The sequence below is a fragment of the Myzus persicae genome, unplaced genomic scaffold, assembly GCF_001856785.1.
Source record: "Myzus persicae strain clone G006 unplaced genomic scaffold, MPER_G0061.0, whole genome shotgun sequence".
NCBI classification, from domain to species: Eukaryota; Metazoa; Arthropoda; class Insecta; order Hemiptera; family Aphididae; genus Myzus; species Myzus persicae.
Genome location: NW_019104089.1, coordinates 541839 through 561037, shown reverse-complemented (window position 1 = coordinate 561037; position 19199 = coordinate 541839). Strand labels below are relative to the sequence as shown.

The 19199-nt window shown below is 28.6% G+C and overlaps 2 protein-coding genes across 3 annotated transcripts; both read left to right on the top strand.

The window, feature by feature from the left end:
* The first annotated feature begins 5151 nt into the window (after window positions 1–5151).
* Window positions 5152–8989, top strand: LOC111038617 (zinc finger MYM-type protein 1-like). Its single transcript, XM_022321782.1, has 2 exons — window positions 5152–6066; window positions 6433–8989. The coding sequence occupies exon 2, from the start codon at window positions 6434–6436 to the stop codon at window positions 8927–8929; it is 2496 nt and encodes an 831-aa protein (XP_022177474.1). The 5' UTR covers window positions 5152–6066; window position 6433; the 3' UTR covers window positions 8930–8989.
* A 911-nt stretch (window positions 8990–9900) lies between these two features.
* On the top strand, window positions 9901–18709 carry LOC111038594 (uncharacterized protein DDB_G0284459-like). 2 transcript variants are annotated; one of them, XM_022321752.1, is made up of 8 exons: window positions 9902–10281; window positions 11385–11497; window positions 13435–13533; window positions 13608–13712; window positions 13774–14030; window positions 14098–14286; window positions 14348–14465; window positions 17465–18709. In XM_022321752.1, exons 1-8 carry the CDS (start codon window positions 10233–10235, stop codon window positions 18410–18412), a joined length of 1878 nt encoding a protein of 625 aa, XP_022177444.1. In that variant the 5' UTR covers window positions 9902–10232; the 3' UTR covers window positions 18413–18709. The 2 variants fall into 2 exon arrangements, with proteins under 2 accessions (XP_022177445.1, XP_022177444.1); XM_022321753.1 differs by lacking the exon at window positions 13608–13712 and having other exon boundaries at window positions 9901–10281.
* The last annotated feature ends 490 nt before the right edge of the window (window positions 18710–19199 follow it).

Here is a 19199-nt window from a genome sequence, read left to right as displayed (position 1 = left end):
TACACATTTTTAGAAAGCCGAGTCAACTTTTAAAGCATGTATTAAATTGATAAAATTTTTTAATCAAAAACAAAATTGTTATCATACATAAATGATAAATTGAATATAACTAAATAAATCTAAACATTTATAATGCCATTAAATAGCAGAGAATGGCCAAAATTTATTTCATGGTAAAAATTCCAACTACCTTATCATTTATGAAAAAAATATAATTGGTTTTCCTCTTTTGGTTGAAAACTAGTGACATTAGTTAACATTACTGTCAAATTTTTCCGTAATGTTTTATTGTATTCAAAATACAAAACATAGAATGTTTTTCGTTCAACTCTCTGAAAATCTAAAGAACCAACTAAATCCAATTTTCTACCAAAAACCTCACTCAAATTTGAAGATTTTTACTGCTCAAAGAGTTATGAGTGATGACACCAGAACAAACACATAATATTAACGATATAAATGCAAATATATACCCGTATGTATCGTGGGTACCTATGTAATAATATAATGAACATCGAAAGTAAAATAAATAGGATTACGTTTCAATTGAAACATTATCGGGATTCGGGGCTGTCAAAAAGGATGTAGTCACGTGGGTACCTATAACAGTATGTGCTCGACGAGTGGGTCGTGGGAGGTGTTACGTAGGGAAGTACCTACGTAACAAATATTAATGCATCCACCAATATATGTATAAGACGTGGTGAGCTGACACTTAAAATGATAGACCCGGCGGTAATGATCGCGTTTGCCGCCACACATGTTTGGTTTTCACTACTGTTATTATTTATTATTACTATTATTATTATAAATTCTCATCGTTGAATTGACAACCGTGAACGAACTGACGTATAAATAGGTATAAGCACAGCCGCACGGGCTTAATACTAATACCCCTGCATGGTGCCTTTACGTAACTCGTTGACGTGAAGTGGATGAGTAACGGAACCGTCAAAATGATATTAAGTTTACCTATATCTACATTTTATTCCAATGGTAAAATTAAATCAGCTTTATAAGTAAAAAGTAAATAGTCACGTAATACCTAACACGTGTTAATATTATTATTATAAATACTACTGTATTATTTATTTATTTATTTATTTATTTATTTATTTTATCGACGCCTCAGGGGCATAAGTATAGTACAGATTATAATTATGGATTATACATAATATAACAAGGTAAGAAAAAAAGAACATTGGTGCATGAGTAAAGAATAAATTAATGAAAATATTAACAAGTACAATTTTTAAGTTTAAGAATTAATGATGGCAAAGAATCATTAAAAATATCAATATTTGACATACTATTAATAGATCGACAAGCACGATCAAGAGGGGCTGCGTACCCATGGTTAGTGGTGTGAAAATTCGTTTTAAAAGTTTGGGGATTTCTGGAATAAAAAGAAGGAACTGCTAAAGATAATTTAGCAAGTAAATCAGGAGCATCAATATCATTGTTCAATAATTTGTAAATAAAGGTAACATCAAATTCAACACGTCTATCAGTTAGAGATTTAAAAGTATACGGGTTAATCCCGCACCGAAAAGTGCTCATTTTTATAAATTTATTTTGTACTTTATTTATACGATTAATATGTAATTGTTGATGTGGTGACCAAATAATAGCAGCGTATTCAAGAATTTAACGGACTAGTGACATATATAGAGTATTCAATGCGTTAATATTAGAGAAACCGATGGTGTTACGATTTAAAAACCCAAGTATTTTATTGGACTTATTACAAATGTAATTAATGTGGTCATTAAACGAAAGGTCGGAAGAGAAAATAACACCTAGATCTATTATATAGTATTGCTGCCGTATAGCCCGTATAGGTACATACAGGCTACAAGTACAGTTTATTGTTGTAGTCTGTGAGACAATACTGCCCGAATGGGTCTATCCACTCGTCCCTACAGAAATATACATGAATAGTTAAATAATAAATTCAAGGTTGTTGAAATACAATAAAAAAAACTTGTAACAATAAAAATCAAAATCATGTTTTAAACATACAAACTAGGATGATAATAACACATACCTTGAACTGCACTTGAAGCTATCTGGCTATCTATATTCTATATGGACTATACATTGTTACACTATATACAGTATACGCATAACGATTACATCCTACTATAAATATGTATATTTTAAGGGGCCATCGGCTCACCAGTGCGCTACTAAAGCAGTAGCAATATTATCTACTATAAATAGTTGTGACTTATGAATTCATTGGTTGACAAATAAACCAAGATCTTCAACCAGATAACATAATGTAAAATAAGTTTAACAAAACATAAGTAACGCATATTTATACTGTAAAGTTATTGACCAAAAAAAAAACAAGAATCATAGAATCCTCAAAAACCGGAAAGTAGTTATTTCCAAATAAAATATAAAAACAGATGAATAATAATATATTAATCTGATAGTTATATCGCAAGTTTAACACAATTTAATAGGTTTAAAAAAAAATAGTGTAAAATAATGGTATTAGTTCACGTATTATATTATCGGTAACATTTTTTATTTTAAATAACATTTTATGATTTTTTTAAATTCAGTCATCAACTATCATTATTCACTTTTATAGTTATAGTTTTATAGTATTGTTTTTAAAATTACTGCTATCAATTCAACAGTAATACATTAATGGAGAAGAGAATCTGCAGGGAGAAATGGAAATTCAATTTTTTTTATGCATATTATGTACGAGTGGTTTGCAGCTATGTAGTCAACAAAGATAATAATTATTAGGTAGTTTCGACATTACTAATTACAATAATTAAATACAATCTTTTTTATGTTTCAATGACTTGTCAGTCAACTCAGTCGTATTTGTGCATACAGTAAGTAAGCCTAACCTAATATTATCGATTATCAATTAAGGTTTTTTCTTTTTTTAAGTAATAATAAATTAAATAGCTTAAATATTTTTCTTGATATTATTGAATTGATACATAAATAAATAATAATAATTCTTTATTTATGGAATGAATAAATACCAGTTACAAATATTCTACGAAATAAAGTGATTGTAAAGTATTTTATAAAAGTACATATAATTTTTAAAACTACATAATAAATAATATAACATAAAATGGGGCGTAGCTTAAGACAGAATGTACTATTTTTTTTCGAATATCTCTGAAAATAATAAATCTTAAGCGCTGTAAAAAATGTAAACCTCGACATAAATTCATAGAAAAACGATGTTATAATTTAAGTGGTTAACTCTGGACTGCATTTCACGTTTTAAAAAAAGTGTTTATTGATGTAATATTTTTTTTTAAACACAGTTTAACAAGAAAAATTAACAAATTTTTTTATAATAAATATTAATTAAATAAAAATAGGTTTATTAATCTCAGTCTATAAAAGAAACATTTCGAATAAAAAAATAAAAAAAATTAAGAAATTCTAATTCATATTATATAACAAAATAACCAAATAAAATTTGTACTTATTATTGTGCACTAAATCATGTGTCCGAAATTACATACAAAATACCGCTTTTATAAACTCATCAATAATACTTCCTATTTTATTATTAACATGTACATTTATACTGATTTTTAGAGTACAAAATTACCAACTTATTGAAAAAAAACACACTATAATAGCATTACACATAATTTTTTTTGACTTTTATCAGTTTTAATTATACAAATAGAGTTTTTGAATATACATAATTTACCTCGATAGTACCAATGTAATCTTTTTTAGATAGGTAAGAAACCAATAACTACCAATATAGTAGTTTCGTTCAAAGTATCTACTTACAATATTTTGAAACAATTTTTTCAATTTATGAATTCCCTTATCAGAAAGTTCCGAATGTTCCGATATAAATTAAAAACTGTTTTATCCGAATTTACCCCGTAAGTCCCTATTTTACATATTTAAATAAAAAGAAATAATCAATTAACAAATAATGATTATAAAAAAGAGCAGTAGGATGTACAATTTAATTGAATCTAATAATACATTTAGTAATTATTATTTATTAGATTTGATAGGTTTATTGTAATTCTAAATAATCTACAAATAAATATAATATAATTATAATATGCGAAAATTTTTTTCACGAGGCACGAGTTCATAATTTTTCTAAGTTTCTTTACATTTAAATAACAAGACAACTCATCAAGTGTACAGAACAAATCAACATTTATTACAGTACCTATTACCTGCAGACATTAAATGTTATCAGGGCTGTGTTACGTATATATTTTAAGAGGACGCTACACGGACATTAAATTTGTTATTTCCGTCTTCACTAGCAAATTATAGCGATATAGCAAATTTTACTCTAGCAGATCACTTTTAGCTCTGTTTGTTTAAAAACTAGAGTTTTAAAATCATATAAATTGTATGTACAACTTAAAATACTCACAACTCCCTTTAAAATTAATGTATAATAAAAAGCTGAGATGCTCCAGATCCTTACAGATATTTTACCTTTAAATCTCATAAGAGGATAATTCACTCTAATTTTTGAGATAAACGTGATCATAACATACCACCATCCCACCACATCGCACCTGTAAGACGGAGACAACGAAATATGTCCGCGATGTAGAGTTCTCTTAACGTTAACATTTAACAAATAAAAATATGTGGGTTTTTGTTCTAAAATTAATTGGATTTACTTAAAGTTTATTTACTCAAGTAGGTCTGGATAATCAATCATATTATGCAATCATTTGAACAAGAATCTTAAGTTTAATGTAAGGTACTTATCTGTTTTTTAAAGAAATTCAACATGTTTCAGAAGTACCTAAAAAAAAATAAAGCACCTATACCTATAATGTAGGTAATTAATTATTGCATAGATTTAAATAGGTATTATACTATCTCATATATTTTTAAATATTAATATATATATTACTTAATTAGGTATATACAGGTAGGTACTTCAATACCTGGATAATTAGTAATTACTATAAATAAATAAATACAAATACAACACAATATTATCTTATATAACTGTACCAGAGCATTCAGAGCTATTATTTTATTATCTACACAATATCGTGTAATGAGTATCACAGACCACTGACTGAAGTGTGTAAAAAATATTATAAGCTTACAAAAATTGTGAGTTTAATTTTTTATTGCTGTTGATAGTACATGCGGTGCACCGTGCATGGCGTTGCTACTTGCTTTCACAAATTGCCAAACGCGAATGTATTTATCCTGTCTTATTGTCTTAATCTTGGTAAAATGTAAATGTAATCACACATATTTTTATCAGTCATTTGGATGGTTTTTAACTAAAACAGGATAATAAGGTCTAGAATTATATTTTCGTGATTAAAATAACTATTTTATTTTCTGTAACCAATGGAAGCCCAGACAAGCAAAATATTATATTAATACTAGGTGAGCCAATAAATCTCTGTGTGAGGTGTGAGCTCCTCTTTAAAAAGCAAAATTAAAAAAAAATTGGCCTAAAGGTATACATTCGTCGGGTGTAGGATACCTATTAGCAGTGCCGTAACTAGAGGTTGGCGACATGGGCGCTTGCCAAGGGCGCAGTAAAATAAGGGGCGCGCTTTGAGTTAAATTAAAATTGGTTTTTTTTTCTCATGTATTTATTAAAATTGAGCGTAAATGTATAATGCACAAACATTACATACTGGAGTGCACCTTAATGGTGTTTATTACATTTAAATTTATATTATACACTGGAATACTGATATAAATTATTTTATTTTTGCGTGTATGAAATGTATAGCCATATGGGCACGAACGACAAACGACCATAGTAATGATTAACACAAATGACTGGTTTTCCCAATAATTTAACTAATATTACGGCATACGGCATATACCATACTTTATAATATAATATCTATACAGAGTAGAGATTAAAGTTTATCATTACATTGCCACATTACACTATAGGTAGGTACGTTTCTCGGTAGTTGTCACTTGCCATTTGCATTCGGTTTCCGTATTTTATATTAGTGTAGGTAATACTGTAATCATAATTCTTTAGTAATAGTGTTTTTCGATACAAGAGCTGCTGAATAACGGTGTATCAATTATCAAGTATGTTTTTTAAATTTAATTGTAATAAATTGCAAATACATTAGGTAGGTACATTATACATTCATGTGTTAATTAGGGACAACTTTAGCAAACTTATTTATTATTTTATTTATTTTTAATCTTAGTTAAAATCTCAATTTTAATCGAAATAATATTCGGTTAGTTTCGTTTGCTTATTATTTCGTTTGCGTTATTTTTGTAAATTGTTATTTTTTCCTATAAAGTTTTAATTTTTTCTTTTAATTAAAAATTCTGTATTTTTGATGTTCTGAATACATCGTGTTTTCAATCATTTAGATTTTTCCCATATTAACAGATGGTATATTCATTTATACATTTATAATCAAGTATATTTTATTTTATCAGAATGCCTCCAAAAAAACCTTCTGGGGCTGAATTCAAAAAATTAAGAAAGGAACGAGAGGAAAAAGAACGCCCACTAGGAATCAATTTAAGAAACTGGTTATCTACTTCAACTTCATCTGACCATCGTTCATCTGATCAAATTAACTTTGAAAATATACCGAGTTCTAGCACTTCTTCAACTGTAATAACTTTTAATCAAAATATTACTAGTTTCATAACCGATAATTCCGAGACTGAACCCGAATTACTAGAACCAATTTCAAATAGTCACATAGACTTTTCAGACCCAGCTAAATGGCCATTAGTAAATGATAAAACACGAGTAGCAATCGTCGAGTATGGTTTCAACCATAATTATTATAATGATTTATCAAATTATATTTTTCCTGAAGACAATGATGGTAGGCATTTTAGTTCAAAATGGTTGTATAAAAGTCTTCCCAACGGAGAAAAAATAAGACGAAAATGGTTGGTTTATAGTTGTTCAACAGATAAAATTTTTTGTTATCCGTGTGTTTTATTTTCAAAATGCAGAGTTTCTGCATTTACTGATACTACAAACGGTTATTGTGATTGGAAACATCTAAACCCTAATATATCAGTTCATGAAAATACAAATGCTCACCTACAATGTTATATAGAATGGATAGAATTAGAAAATCGCATTAAAAAAGGAAAAACAATAGATGACGATTTTCAAAAAGTGATAAAAGTTGAAAAACAAAAATGGCGTGATATTTTAAAAGTAGTAATTGATGTCATATTATATTGTGCAAGAAATAATTTGGCACTTCGAGGTAAATCAGGAATAATAGGAGAAAATAACTGCGGCATTTTTTTGAATACTATAGAACTGATAAGTCATTATCATCCACTTTTAGCAGAACATATTTCAACAGTGAAATCTAAAAAGGGATCAATAAGTTATTTTTCACCAAAAATTCAAAACGAAGTTATAAATCTTATGGGTGAAAAAGTTCGGAATGAAATCATATCAAAAATAAAAGATGCAAAATATTTTTCCATTATATTTGACTGTACTCCAGATCTTTCCCATAAGGAGCAAATGAGTCAGATAATAAGATATTTAGAAGTGATTGATAATCAATGTTGTATTAAAGAAAGTTTTATTGATTTCATTGTATCCAAGGAAAAAACTGGTCATGGACTAGCGACCGAAATAATGAATAAAATTCAAAGTGATGGGTTAAATATTGAAAATTGCAGAGGTCAAGGTTTTGATAATGGTGCTAACATGGCAGGCCAATATAATGGAGTTCAATCTAAACTTATTCAAATCAACGAGTGGGCAAGGTTTATACCCTGTGCGGCACATAGTTTGAATTTAGTTGGTTTGCATGCAACAGAAACGTCTCCATGTATGATAACATTTTTTGGAACAGTTCAAAGAATTTTCACATTTTTTTCTGGTTCCACGACTAGGTGGGATAAGTTATTAACTGTTATTAAAATAACATTGAAAGCGCACTGTGAAACACGATGGTCATCTAAAAAGCATGCGGTTTCAGCACTTTTTAAAAACATAAAAGATATTTATATAGTTTTGCAAAATATTTCAAACGATCCTAGCTGTAATAATGATACAGTATCAGGAGCTACTGTTCTTCTAAAACAAATAACTTTTAAATTTCTTTGTTTATTACATATATGGAATGATATTCTCTCAAGCATTGATAAAATTAATTGCTCTTTACAATCCAAAAATATATCAATTGACACCGCATATAAAATTATAAAAGGATTAGTAAATATAATTAAAAATTTGCGAAACAGTGGTATAGCATCTTATGTTGAAGTAGCAAAACATATAGCAGTAGAACTGGATTTGGAAACAGATTTTCCCGAAAAACGTAAGACAAAAAAGAAACGTATGGTATCAGAACTTGCGGAGGATGAAGGTCATTCAATAAATTCCAAACGAGAGTTTGAAAGAGAATTTAATGCTGTGATGGATTCAATAATTGTTCAGATGGAATGGAGGTATAAAAAAATGGAAGAAGTATCGTCTGATTTTGAATTTTTAAGCGGTCATTTCCTATATCATCAATCAGATGATATAATAAAAAAATATGCATCTGATTTAGCAATAAAATATTCAAAAGATTTAGATGGAACAGAGTTAGTTTCAGAACTATTATGTTTCAAACACCAAGCGTCGTCACTGTTCTCCGATTTAAATTCAGCATCTCCATTGGATCTTATCAACGTGATACATTCTAATTCTTTAAAAGATATATACCCAAACATAGAAATAGCCCTAAGAATATTTCTTACTCTTCCAGTGACCGTGGCTTCTTGTGAACGAAGTTTTAGTAAATTAAAAATTATTAAAAACTATCTACGCTCAACGTTAGGACAGGAACGCCTTACAAATTTGGGAATATTATCAATTGAATTTGAAACTAGTAACTCGATTAGCTATGAAGATATTATAGACGATTTTGCAGCAACAAAGGCTAGAAAGATAAAATTTTAATTTTAATTTTAATGATTTATTGTAACATTATATTTTATTTAACATAACATTTATTTACATATAATAAGAAACATTGTACTTTTTTGGTTTTTTTTTTTTTTGTAAATTAAGACTGACATAATATTAATAATCTAATATCACTCATTAACTATAAAGACTCAATTATTTAAAAATATAGCGTTATTATGATTAACACAAAAGAATGTTATATTATTACATTTTTATATTATATACAAATTATACCTAAAAAATAAAACTAAAATAAGCGCTAAAATAAAATTCGCCAAGGGCGCCACGAAGTGTAGTTACGGCACTGCCTATTAGGATTCCCTATGTACCAAATTTGAGAACTGTCGAGTCGTGATAGTCGAAATAGACTTGGTGGATCGCATACACCCATAATTTACAAATATTCCGTTTAATTAATAATATAAACGGATAATAAATTAAATATAACATATACAATTCATATATTTAATAATTTAAGCGCTAATTAAATGTTATATGATTTATGATTCACGACAATCGGATAATTATTTTAATAACAGCGAATGGTGACTAAACAATAATAAACATTGCTGCGAAGCGCAAAAATTAAACGAAAAATAATATCGCGATGAAAAATTAGTAATAATAGTAATAACCAATAATAATAATAATAATATTACTGTGATTATAGTGCGATATTACAGCTGCCGTCGAGCAGCGGCCTCGAAAAGCCGTTATGGTGGGCGCGTCGGTAAAGGGTTGAGAGGTGGTGAGTGTGGAGAACCGCGTGCGCAAGTACGGCTGATTGCCTGATTGTGTGCGCATGTGTGTTCTGTGGAGCGAGTGTCGTAGAGCATAATGTCGTCGCTCAGAACGCCGCTCCTCATTCGCTCGTCGATCGCAATTTCGCGACGATTAGACGATAATATTTGATTGCGGTGGAGCACGACTGAGCAGCATGCAAATATGCAATAAATTAATGACTGCTGTAGCGCACGCGTCACGGTGCCCCGTCGACGTCGACTGCGACGACGATGATAATAGCCGATGATAATAATAATAATAGTAATAATATTGTACTTGTTATTTTGATTTCGCCGCGGCGACGACCACAGTCGACGAATAGTGCGTGTATGCGCTCCGAGTCTGGCAGACGGCCCATCCGTCTATCGTTAGAGGCCAACAGCTGTTCGCCGTCGTCTCCTGTGTAAGTACGACGCTCGTCATCCTCACTCGTCCAATACCCAATAATATATTATCTCTGCCGTTGGCCGCTGGAACGCAGTACAAGCTCGTCTCGACAGAAAACGACGACATGAGTGTCGAAAATCTCAACAACCACCCGCCCTCGGCCGACCAAACAGGTAAACACTAAACGCAATCCTTTCGTTCCACAGACCGTCCGCTTGCCAGATTCGTACTTACGTTACTCACGTCGTCCTCAAAAGTACAAAAGTAATGGGTAGCACCGAGGTTTGAGACCCCTTGTTTTGTCTGCATTGTCTCGCCAGTTTCGGCAATGGGTACCTATATGCAGTGGCGTTTTCTATTCTTTTGATACGACTTTCAGTTGACAAATCCTGTTCGATTTCGAGCTTTTTTAACTACCTGCCTGTTAGTAAATATTTTATTACAAAAAAGTTGTAGACATTAAGATTCATATTTTTCCAAATGATATTTTTATTCATTAATCCATTTGTTAAATATAATTATACCTTACATTTTATTTTAATTTCCTTTCCTGTTCATGACAAATACACTGTTAAATCAAACGTAATACTGAGTATTGAGCATTAAGCTACAATCTAAGCAAATGACTTGTTGTCTTTTTTTGAAAGACTGTCATTTTTAGAGATATTTATTGAAATTATTGGGAAACACAGAATTATTTGTAACTAAAAATTGGACTTATCTGGTTATTGCTCTAAAATTTAAAACACTGAATCATTATTTCTTTCTTTTCAATTTGGAACAAATGGTTTTTTATTGCCGTACTTGTTTGACTGGTACTGTCATGTGAAAATTATACCACTGGATCTACTGATCAGCTATTTTTCAATACATGCAATTAATTATTTTGTTTATTTAATTATAAATATATATTTTTTACTACAAACTAAAATACTTTTAGAATTAAGAACTATATGGCCTTGTCCTATATGTAGTTTGCTGAATAACCCCCTGGATCGCCAAGGCCTTATATCGTTCCTCGAACTCAAGTGTTAGAAAAAACTTAAAGATCTTAGTAGGCACTTAAAGTTATAAAAAAAATTACTTACATTTAGGCCTTTAATTCACTTTAGACATATTTGTAATGTTATCTTTAAAATATTTTATGGTATAATCAAATATAATAGATGTTTTTATCGATTATATTTCTTATAAATTTGCATGGAATATGTAATTGACTGAATTTTTAGAGGTAATCTAAATTATTTTATTAAGAATTTTTTTTTTTTGGTTTTAGGTTCTTCAAGCAAAAATAAAAAATCCATACTATATGATAAAACATTTCTTATTGACATTGATGACAATATAGTCAGCTCAAAAGTTGAAAAGCTTATAAATACATATGGAGGAGTAAGTTTCTTGACTTGTATTTTATTTTATAAAAGGTATGACATCAGTGCCGGATTTACTGGCGGTATATAACACCTGGGCTTATTATTGATTTTACTTTTTAATCTGTTTGAGTAACTTTTATTTCAATTGAAAATTGCTAATATTTTGTGATTTGACAAAAAATGTTTTTATTCTCTATGGAATTTAATATTAAATATGTTAAATACATTTTTGAACCAATTTTATATTTATATGTAACTTATGTGGAGCATATATGTGCTCTCTATGTAAATTACTTTTTATATGGTTAAGTCCTTTTTTAAACAATAAAACATTTTTTAATACTATTATCTTTTGAGTGTAATTGTATCTTGTGCCTAAAAAAGATTAAGTGGTTAAAGCAATGGTTTCCAACCCATGGACTATGGGCAACATGTTACTGGGCGGCAGTGTTGCATAACTGAATAGTTCACGGTGGGTAGAAATGTATGAAATTACTATATCAAGACCGTGCATTGATTTTTAAAGATTGATCGTACCGAAAACCAATGGACCATACAACAAATTTACAAATAATAGTATGATACAAGTTAATTGTTATCACTTATCACAATGTCACAATTTATAGGTATTATTATAATTCATATATGATAGGATTAGTAGTCAACTGTATTTCTTCGGGTAACTTAGAAATGTCATACAAGTATTCTAAATTTATTTTAATTGATTTTCGTTCATGAATTTTTATTTAGATGAGTGAATGTTAAAAACCTGCATACATTGTACAAAATACAGTTAAATTATTTCAACTTGGCATTTAATACATTTTTTTGTTCCATATATATATTAATTATTTATTGAAATATATACATTTTTAAACTAAATAAATTTAATTAACATACATTTTTGTTTATCTATTTTTGCATGTTTTGAAAACATTATGAAAATCAGTGCATAAATGCATGCATATTTTTGTATATTTTTAATTAATAATGTTTTAATTGTACGTGACATATCTTATAAAATGCTTAAAACAATAGTTCAAAAAAAAATTTGATAAAAATCAATAATCGACAATTTATAAAGAGTCCAATATATAGAACTTCACCATCTTGCAGATAATGTTCAGTTACTTTTTCTTACATTTCATCATATTTTGCAAAGGTTCAAATTTCACACAGCTCATCATATCTTTCAATTGCAGACTTGCTAAGAGTTAGCCATTCATTATTTCTGCAATGAGCTTATTTCGTATTTTAGATTTAATAAGATTTACTTTTGAAAATACCCTCTCTGAATTGATTGAATTAGCCATACTTTAAAAATAAAGACATAATTTATTTTGCTCAAAAAATAGAACTATGACACACAACACTGTCAATAACTGATGAATATCAAGCCTTTAAAACTTCAATTTTTCTGAAAAATAAATTGAATGTTGAAAATGATTTGAGCCTAAAAATATCCAGTTTAAATCCTGGTATAAACTTTCTTGTAGGAGAAAAACAATGCCAAAAATTTTATTGAGTAATTTGTATCTCTGACCACTTGTTTTTGAGTTAAATACAGTAAACTTAATTTCTTTATTAACATTTTCATTAAAACTTTTCTTGTAAGTATGTTTTTCAAATTACTGATAGTGTCACAAAATCATTCGTATATAGGTATCAATTTGTGTGTGTTTTTAATTTTTACCTGTATATTAAGTAGGTGTGCTAGTTTGTTTTACAAAATTGGTGGTCCACACATCTAAAAAGGTTGGAAACCGTTAGGTAGAGTGTAAATATAATTGATTATTGACCATGAATGAAAATATTGTTAAATAAGATTCAAACAGGTTCATATTATACTCATACAACTATATCAAGATAAATAACAAACATTGTTATATTTTTTTTAAATTATATAGTTTATGTATGTGTTAAAATATAAATATATATTTTTTTTTTTAACAGAAAATAATTAAATCATTAGAGGAGAGTACCGATTATTTAATATCAGATATGATACAAAGTGAAGAAGCAAAACACAATACCACTTCAGAAACTAATAATGTAAATATATTGTTTAATCTAATTTTATATTATAAGGTAAGGCAGCATAAAACTTAGTTCTGTTGATATTTCAGTGTAGAAAAGATATAGAAGTAGGACCATCTTCTAAACGTAAAAATTCAGTTGATCTCATTAATAAAGCAAATATTTTAAACATAAAAATTTTATCCGCCAAAAAGGTTAGTAAAATAATATAATTTACAAAAATGTATTTATCTTAACATTTCTTTTTAAATTAAGTTTCAACATTGGCTCAAGTCTTTATTGAAAAAACGCCGCACCAAAAAAAAACCCAGAGATCAAGTTGCAAGTGTATTACGAGGAAAAGTTAGTTTGAAAATAGAATCAATGGATCAAGCACAACGTCCTGTGTTTGAATTTATACCCAAGTGGCCAGATTTAGGCGATGCATTGTGTAAAAACAAAACTAAACATTCAGTCGAGCATAAATATGATGGAGATAGAAGTGGTGATGATTACTCTTCAGATCAGTACAGGTAAATAAATATTTTGTCTTCTGAATTTATGGATTGACTATTGATTATCATGCAACTATTAATTCAGTACCTCAGAAATTGGTGGAATGTGTGAACTATGTGACATGCCATTTATGAATTATAAAGAACATATAAATACAAAAAAACATTTGAAAGAAAGTCAAGATGAAAACAGATTTCATGAATTAGACGAGTTAATCAATGAGAGGCCTTTAAATGTTATACTTAACCAAATTCTACCCGATAAGTCTGATAAGTAAGTTGTATAATGCTATATTAAAATTTAACATAATTTAATATTATATGTATTTACTTAGAAAAATTAACAATGATCAAAACTCTGCTCAGAAAACAACTAATCTTAAAAACTGCATAGAAGATACAGTTATTACAATAATTGATTCCGATTCAGATGATGCTGAACAAAAAAATGTGGTAAATTATAGAAACTTAAGCTTAACATTTTCAATTAATTTTACTTGTAAAAAGAATAACAAAAAAATATTTTCAGTTAATCCACATTTATATTTAAAATTTGAGGGGTAATAAATTATTACCAATTATATGTTTTTATATATTTGTATTAATTTGTGATCATTTATCAAAAAAAGGTCTGCTTTCATTTAACACAACATATAATCTTCTGTATATATAATGGAAAGTGTGCTTTACCGATAATCAACGCAGAGCCGAACCTATTTGAGTTATCGACTTCAAATTTCGAAGATAGATTTTTATAATAATTTCATCGGGCATTAAGAAAGGATTTTTCAAAATTTTGATTTTAAATGGTTGAAATCGGGAAAATTAAATTGTTTACGTACAAATTGTATATCTATATACCACGTCAACTACCGCGACCAGCGTGGGTTTCCATAGTCACATGCAACCATAACTTTTTGTTTGCTTACTATGTGTTTGATCTGCGTGTAGATATGAATTGTTCCGAGAAGTAAAATTCTACAATCTATCTAGCTATATCTATCTTTGTTTATAAAAATAAATCCCTATTTCTCTTAGTCGAGGCATTGCCCTTATCGCTTATCATTTAAAACAGATCCATCTCTGTTCAATCTATGATATAAAACAGTTAATATATAATTTCTTAGTGCTCATTTCACAGTGGAATCAATCGGAAGATAAATGAAAAATTGTATAGTGAGTTAGGTGTTAATAAGTGTTTGTTCACCATGGTTAGTTTAAGCGATCACGCTTAAAATTTAAAACAAACTTAAGTCACCCTTGGGTCGCCATGCCATACAATATGTGTATAGGTATACAATTTGCAGGTTCATTTTAATTAATAACTAATTTTCCTCTCAACTTTCTCGACTTGGTATTTTTTTAAATTTTTTGGTTGCCATTGGTTAACCGGACAGATCAGGTTTAAGAATGCATCAAATTGAATTTTAGTACATTGGCTAACAAAGTGGCTGTTGGCTGAGTTACACTTGTAGCCGCTCATCGATATGTACACAATCAAAATAATTAATACAATTAAAATTAAACATATTCATACAGAACACTATACCCGCACTTATTCGGGTTTGCAATCCACCACAGGTAGATAGCCTATCTGTTAATATACTGCTTACATTATCACAAGCTAGTCTCAATAGAGTTTGCATTTTGTAAAGAAGTGCAAGGGATCAGCTAGAAAAGATATAATAATGATGCAATAGATCTTTGTTTCGACACGACACTACGACAATTAATTTGTCTACTGACGATCAAACGTGGAAACGGCTGAAACCGCCATATTTATGACGTAGGAATACTTGCCGAAATTATAAACTACAAACTAATTTAATATTTGTATTGAGTTAAGAGTTGTATGGGAAACACCGGTTAGCTCAATTATAAATTATAAATTATAAATTATTAATTGCGTTATCGAAAAATAATACTTTTCTTATCGATGTGCGATAAACTTGTTAAACCATACAAATATATAATTATAACTATAGAATCATTTTTTAATAACAATATGTGTATAGAATTATTAGAATCATTAGTAAATATTATTACTTATTATTTTTTTGTTTTAAAAGATTTTTCAAAATAAGACCTCAAAGGGGGTAAGAGGGTTTGTTTTTATATAGCTATGTAATACACGGGCAATGCCGTGACGGGACAGCTAGTCTTATTAAGTTGCTTTAATATGTATAATATTATATTGGTTTTGAATATTATATTTTATGGATTCAGTGTATTATTTATAATATGTTTATATGTAGGTCCAAATTGAGTCCTAACACAAAATGACAGTAAAAAAAAATATCCACAATTTATGGACGAGTTGACGAAGTATAGTATACCAAAATAACAGACATAACGTGTAGAACTTGCTACAGTTGATGGATCCAGTTAATGAGAGAGCATGCTTATTGTCCAGTCTCCAGTTATACCTAAATACTAAGGAGCCCATTAAAAGGAGATATTGTTTAGTGATAGTCTATGTTTTGAGAAATTTCACAAGTTAGAAAAGCTCACTGCGGTGTACTAAATCCCCTGTTCTAAACATATTTTACTACAACACAATAAACTATAATTCCATATACCAAATTAAGTACAGTAACTACAGGCAATAATTAAATACTAAACTATGGACAATAATTAAATACTAGTTAGCCCGTGTGCAGTACTGATTACAATTATGGAAATTAATTTGAAAGGGGGATTATTTTATATATGTCTTTATTTGTTTTCGGTTGTTATATTAGCAAAACATATGTTTGTTAGATGTGTATCCATTAGATACGGTGGACCGTGATGTTTGTGAGTTGCGTATCCATTAGAAACTTTTTGAGTTGGCCAATGTGTGAATTTTTGTTTCATTTAAACTTGTTTTTAACTATTGAGCTATGTCAGAAGTGGAAGTAATAACTCTTCACATGGTGTGCGGATTATTTCATATGGTGCAGTATTTGTTGAGAAAAAAAGGATATTAACATTAGAAACAATGGATATTATACTTATATAAATTATTATTACTATACTCTATCTCTCTATTCCAAAAGAGAATAATCACTTTCGTACATTCGTCTGACAGTTCTGGCAGTGTCAAAGCCAAATTTTCCTCAACATACAAACCAATGTTTTCCATGACTTACCCTATTTGGTATTTATATCAAAATTGGCAATGGACCACCCATTATAGTGGAAAATACATTGGGTATAATATGTACTGGTAACTAATGAACAGATGCAACTGGAATATAAGATGTTTTAAACCTATGTTTAGAAATCTAAAATAAACATTATGTGAATGTGTGATTATAGAGTTCTTATAGAGAGAATTATTTTGTAGTTACAAAATATTTTTCTTTATAGCATTGTATGTATATGTTTTTAAGTTAACTGGCTGATAAATATTTGTTCTTATTAAATTATAAAATTACAGTTATAATATTTATATATTTTGTGTTTTTCAGCCTTCTTTGTTTGGTGATATAGCTCAAAGTGATTTTAAAGAAGAAGCATCAGAAAGTTTAAAGAGAAAATACCAATATTCTGATACCAATATTTCTTATGTACCTCAAAAGAGACCTAGTAAGTTGAATGTACCAATACATGATGAAATTAATTTTTATAAAAAAACCAAACGGAAACACAAAACACATCAAAAGTCATTATCCAAGGATATATATAAAGTGGAAGTTGTAAACAGCCATCCATCAAATTCAAATAATAATCCAAATAATGATAGAATTGCCTCCGATCAACCACCAGTTATAATACGTTTCAAGAGAGTACAAAATTCAATTAACAAATGTCCTTCAAGTGATGTTATAACAATATCATCATCATCATCATCATCATCATCATCATCCTCATCTTCATCATCGTCCTCATCCTCATCGTCATCATCATCTGATGATGATGATATTAATGTAAAAATAATCCCCGAGGACACAATACCAGTTCATAGATATATACGTGTAGTAAGAAAACCAAGTTTTAGTAATAAAACTGAAGTCACGCCTTCAAAAAGCTTCACCGAAAGTCAAATGTTTACATTTGAACATCCTGAATTACGTCGAAATATCTATAAAAATTGTTCTTACTATCCTACATACACATGTATTCCTGACACTAAGTCTAGCGTTGAATACATCCAGCAAAAGATAGAAAATTTAGGTAATCCTAGCTTAAAATGTGCATTGTCATTTAAAGATTCTTTAAAAGCCATGTCTAATATGGAACCTAAACAAATTGGAGAATGGTTCTATAATGTTCCCAAAAAAATTCAAGATAACTTATCATTCAATTCCTCATCATTAGTTCCACTAACTGAGTTATCAAAAATTAAGTCTTTTGTAGCCCCTAAAGGGAATGTGCACAAAAGTTCAACATCATTCAGTTCTATTGAAATATTGTAATTTTAGTTGATTAATGTTCCAAATGGTTTTGTGTCCTATCTGAGATCTCTTAATGTTATTTTCTTTAGGGATTATTTGTAATTATTATGTTGAATTTTTTTTAATTATTAAATGTTATATGCCCCATACTTATAGGCAAAAAAACATTTGATTTATACCTACTCAAAGTTATATCCAAAGAATTGTTATTCAGTTTATTCTTACCAAATACCATATACAAGTATTAAATCAATTAAAAAATATGGATCTGTTCTTGATAATTATTTATTTTAAATATTGTTCATAAATTAGTTAAACTTTATAATTTTTGTTATGTGGCTTAAAACCACAATTTTTTTTAAAAATATTTTATTTAAATTCAAAGTTTATGTTTATGTTAATGTAAATATATGTTTATTTATTTATGTAACCATTTTATTTTATTTGTGGAACGTTGTTCAGCCAGTGCCTTGTTGAAAACTAAAGTCCAAACTTTTATAGAAGTATATGAATTAATTCCAAACGGAACCTTATATAAATCAACTAATGATACAAGAAATTTAATTTATAAACAAAATTATTTTATGGGGAATAATTTTCTACTTTAAAATTGTTAACAATAAACAGTTAATGATAGGTATATTATAGGTAAATTATAAATATATTCAAACATGAAATTCAAATTATTTATCAACAAGTCATTGTTTACTTAATTGTATTTGAATAAGCTTAAGTAAAAAAAATAATATTAATCCACAAATATTATAGTATTAAGAAAAGTCAGTTGTTGTATTTTTTTTCAGTTATA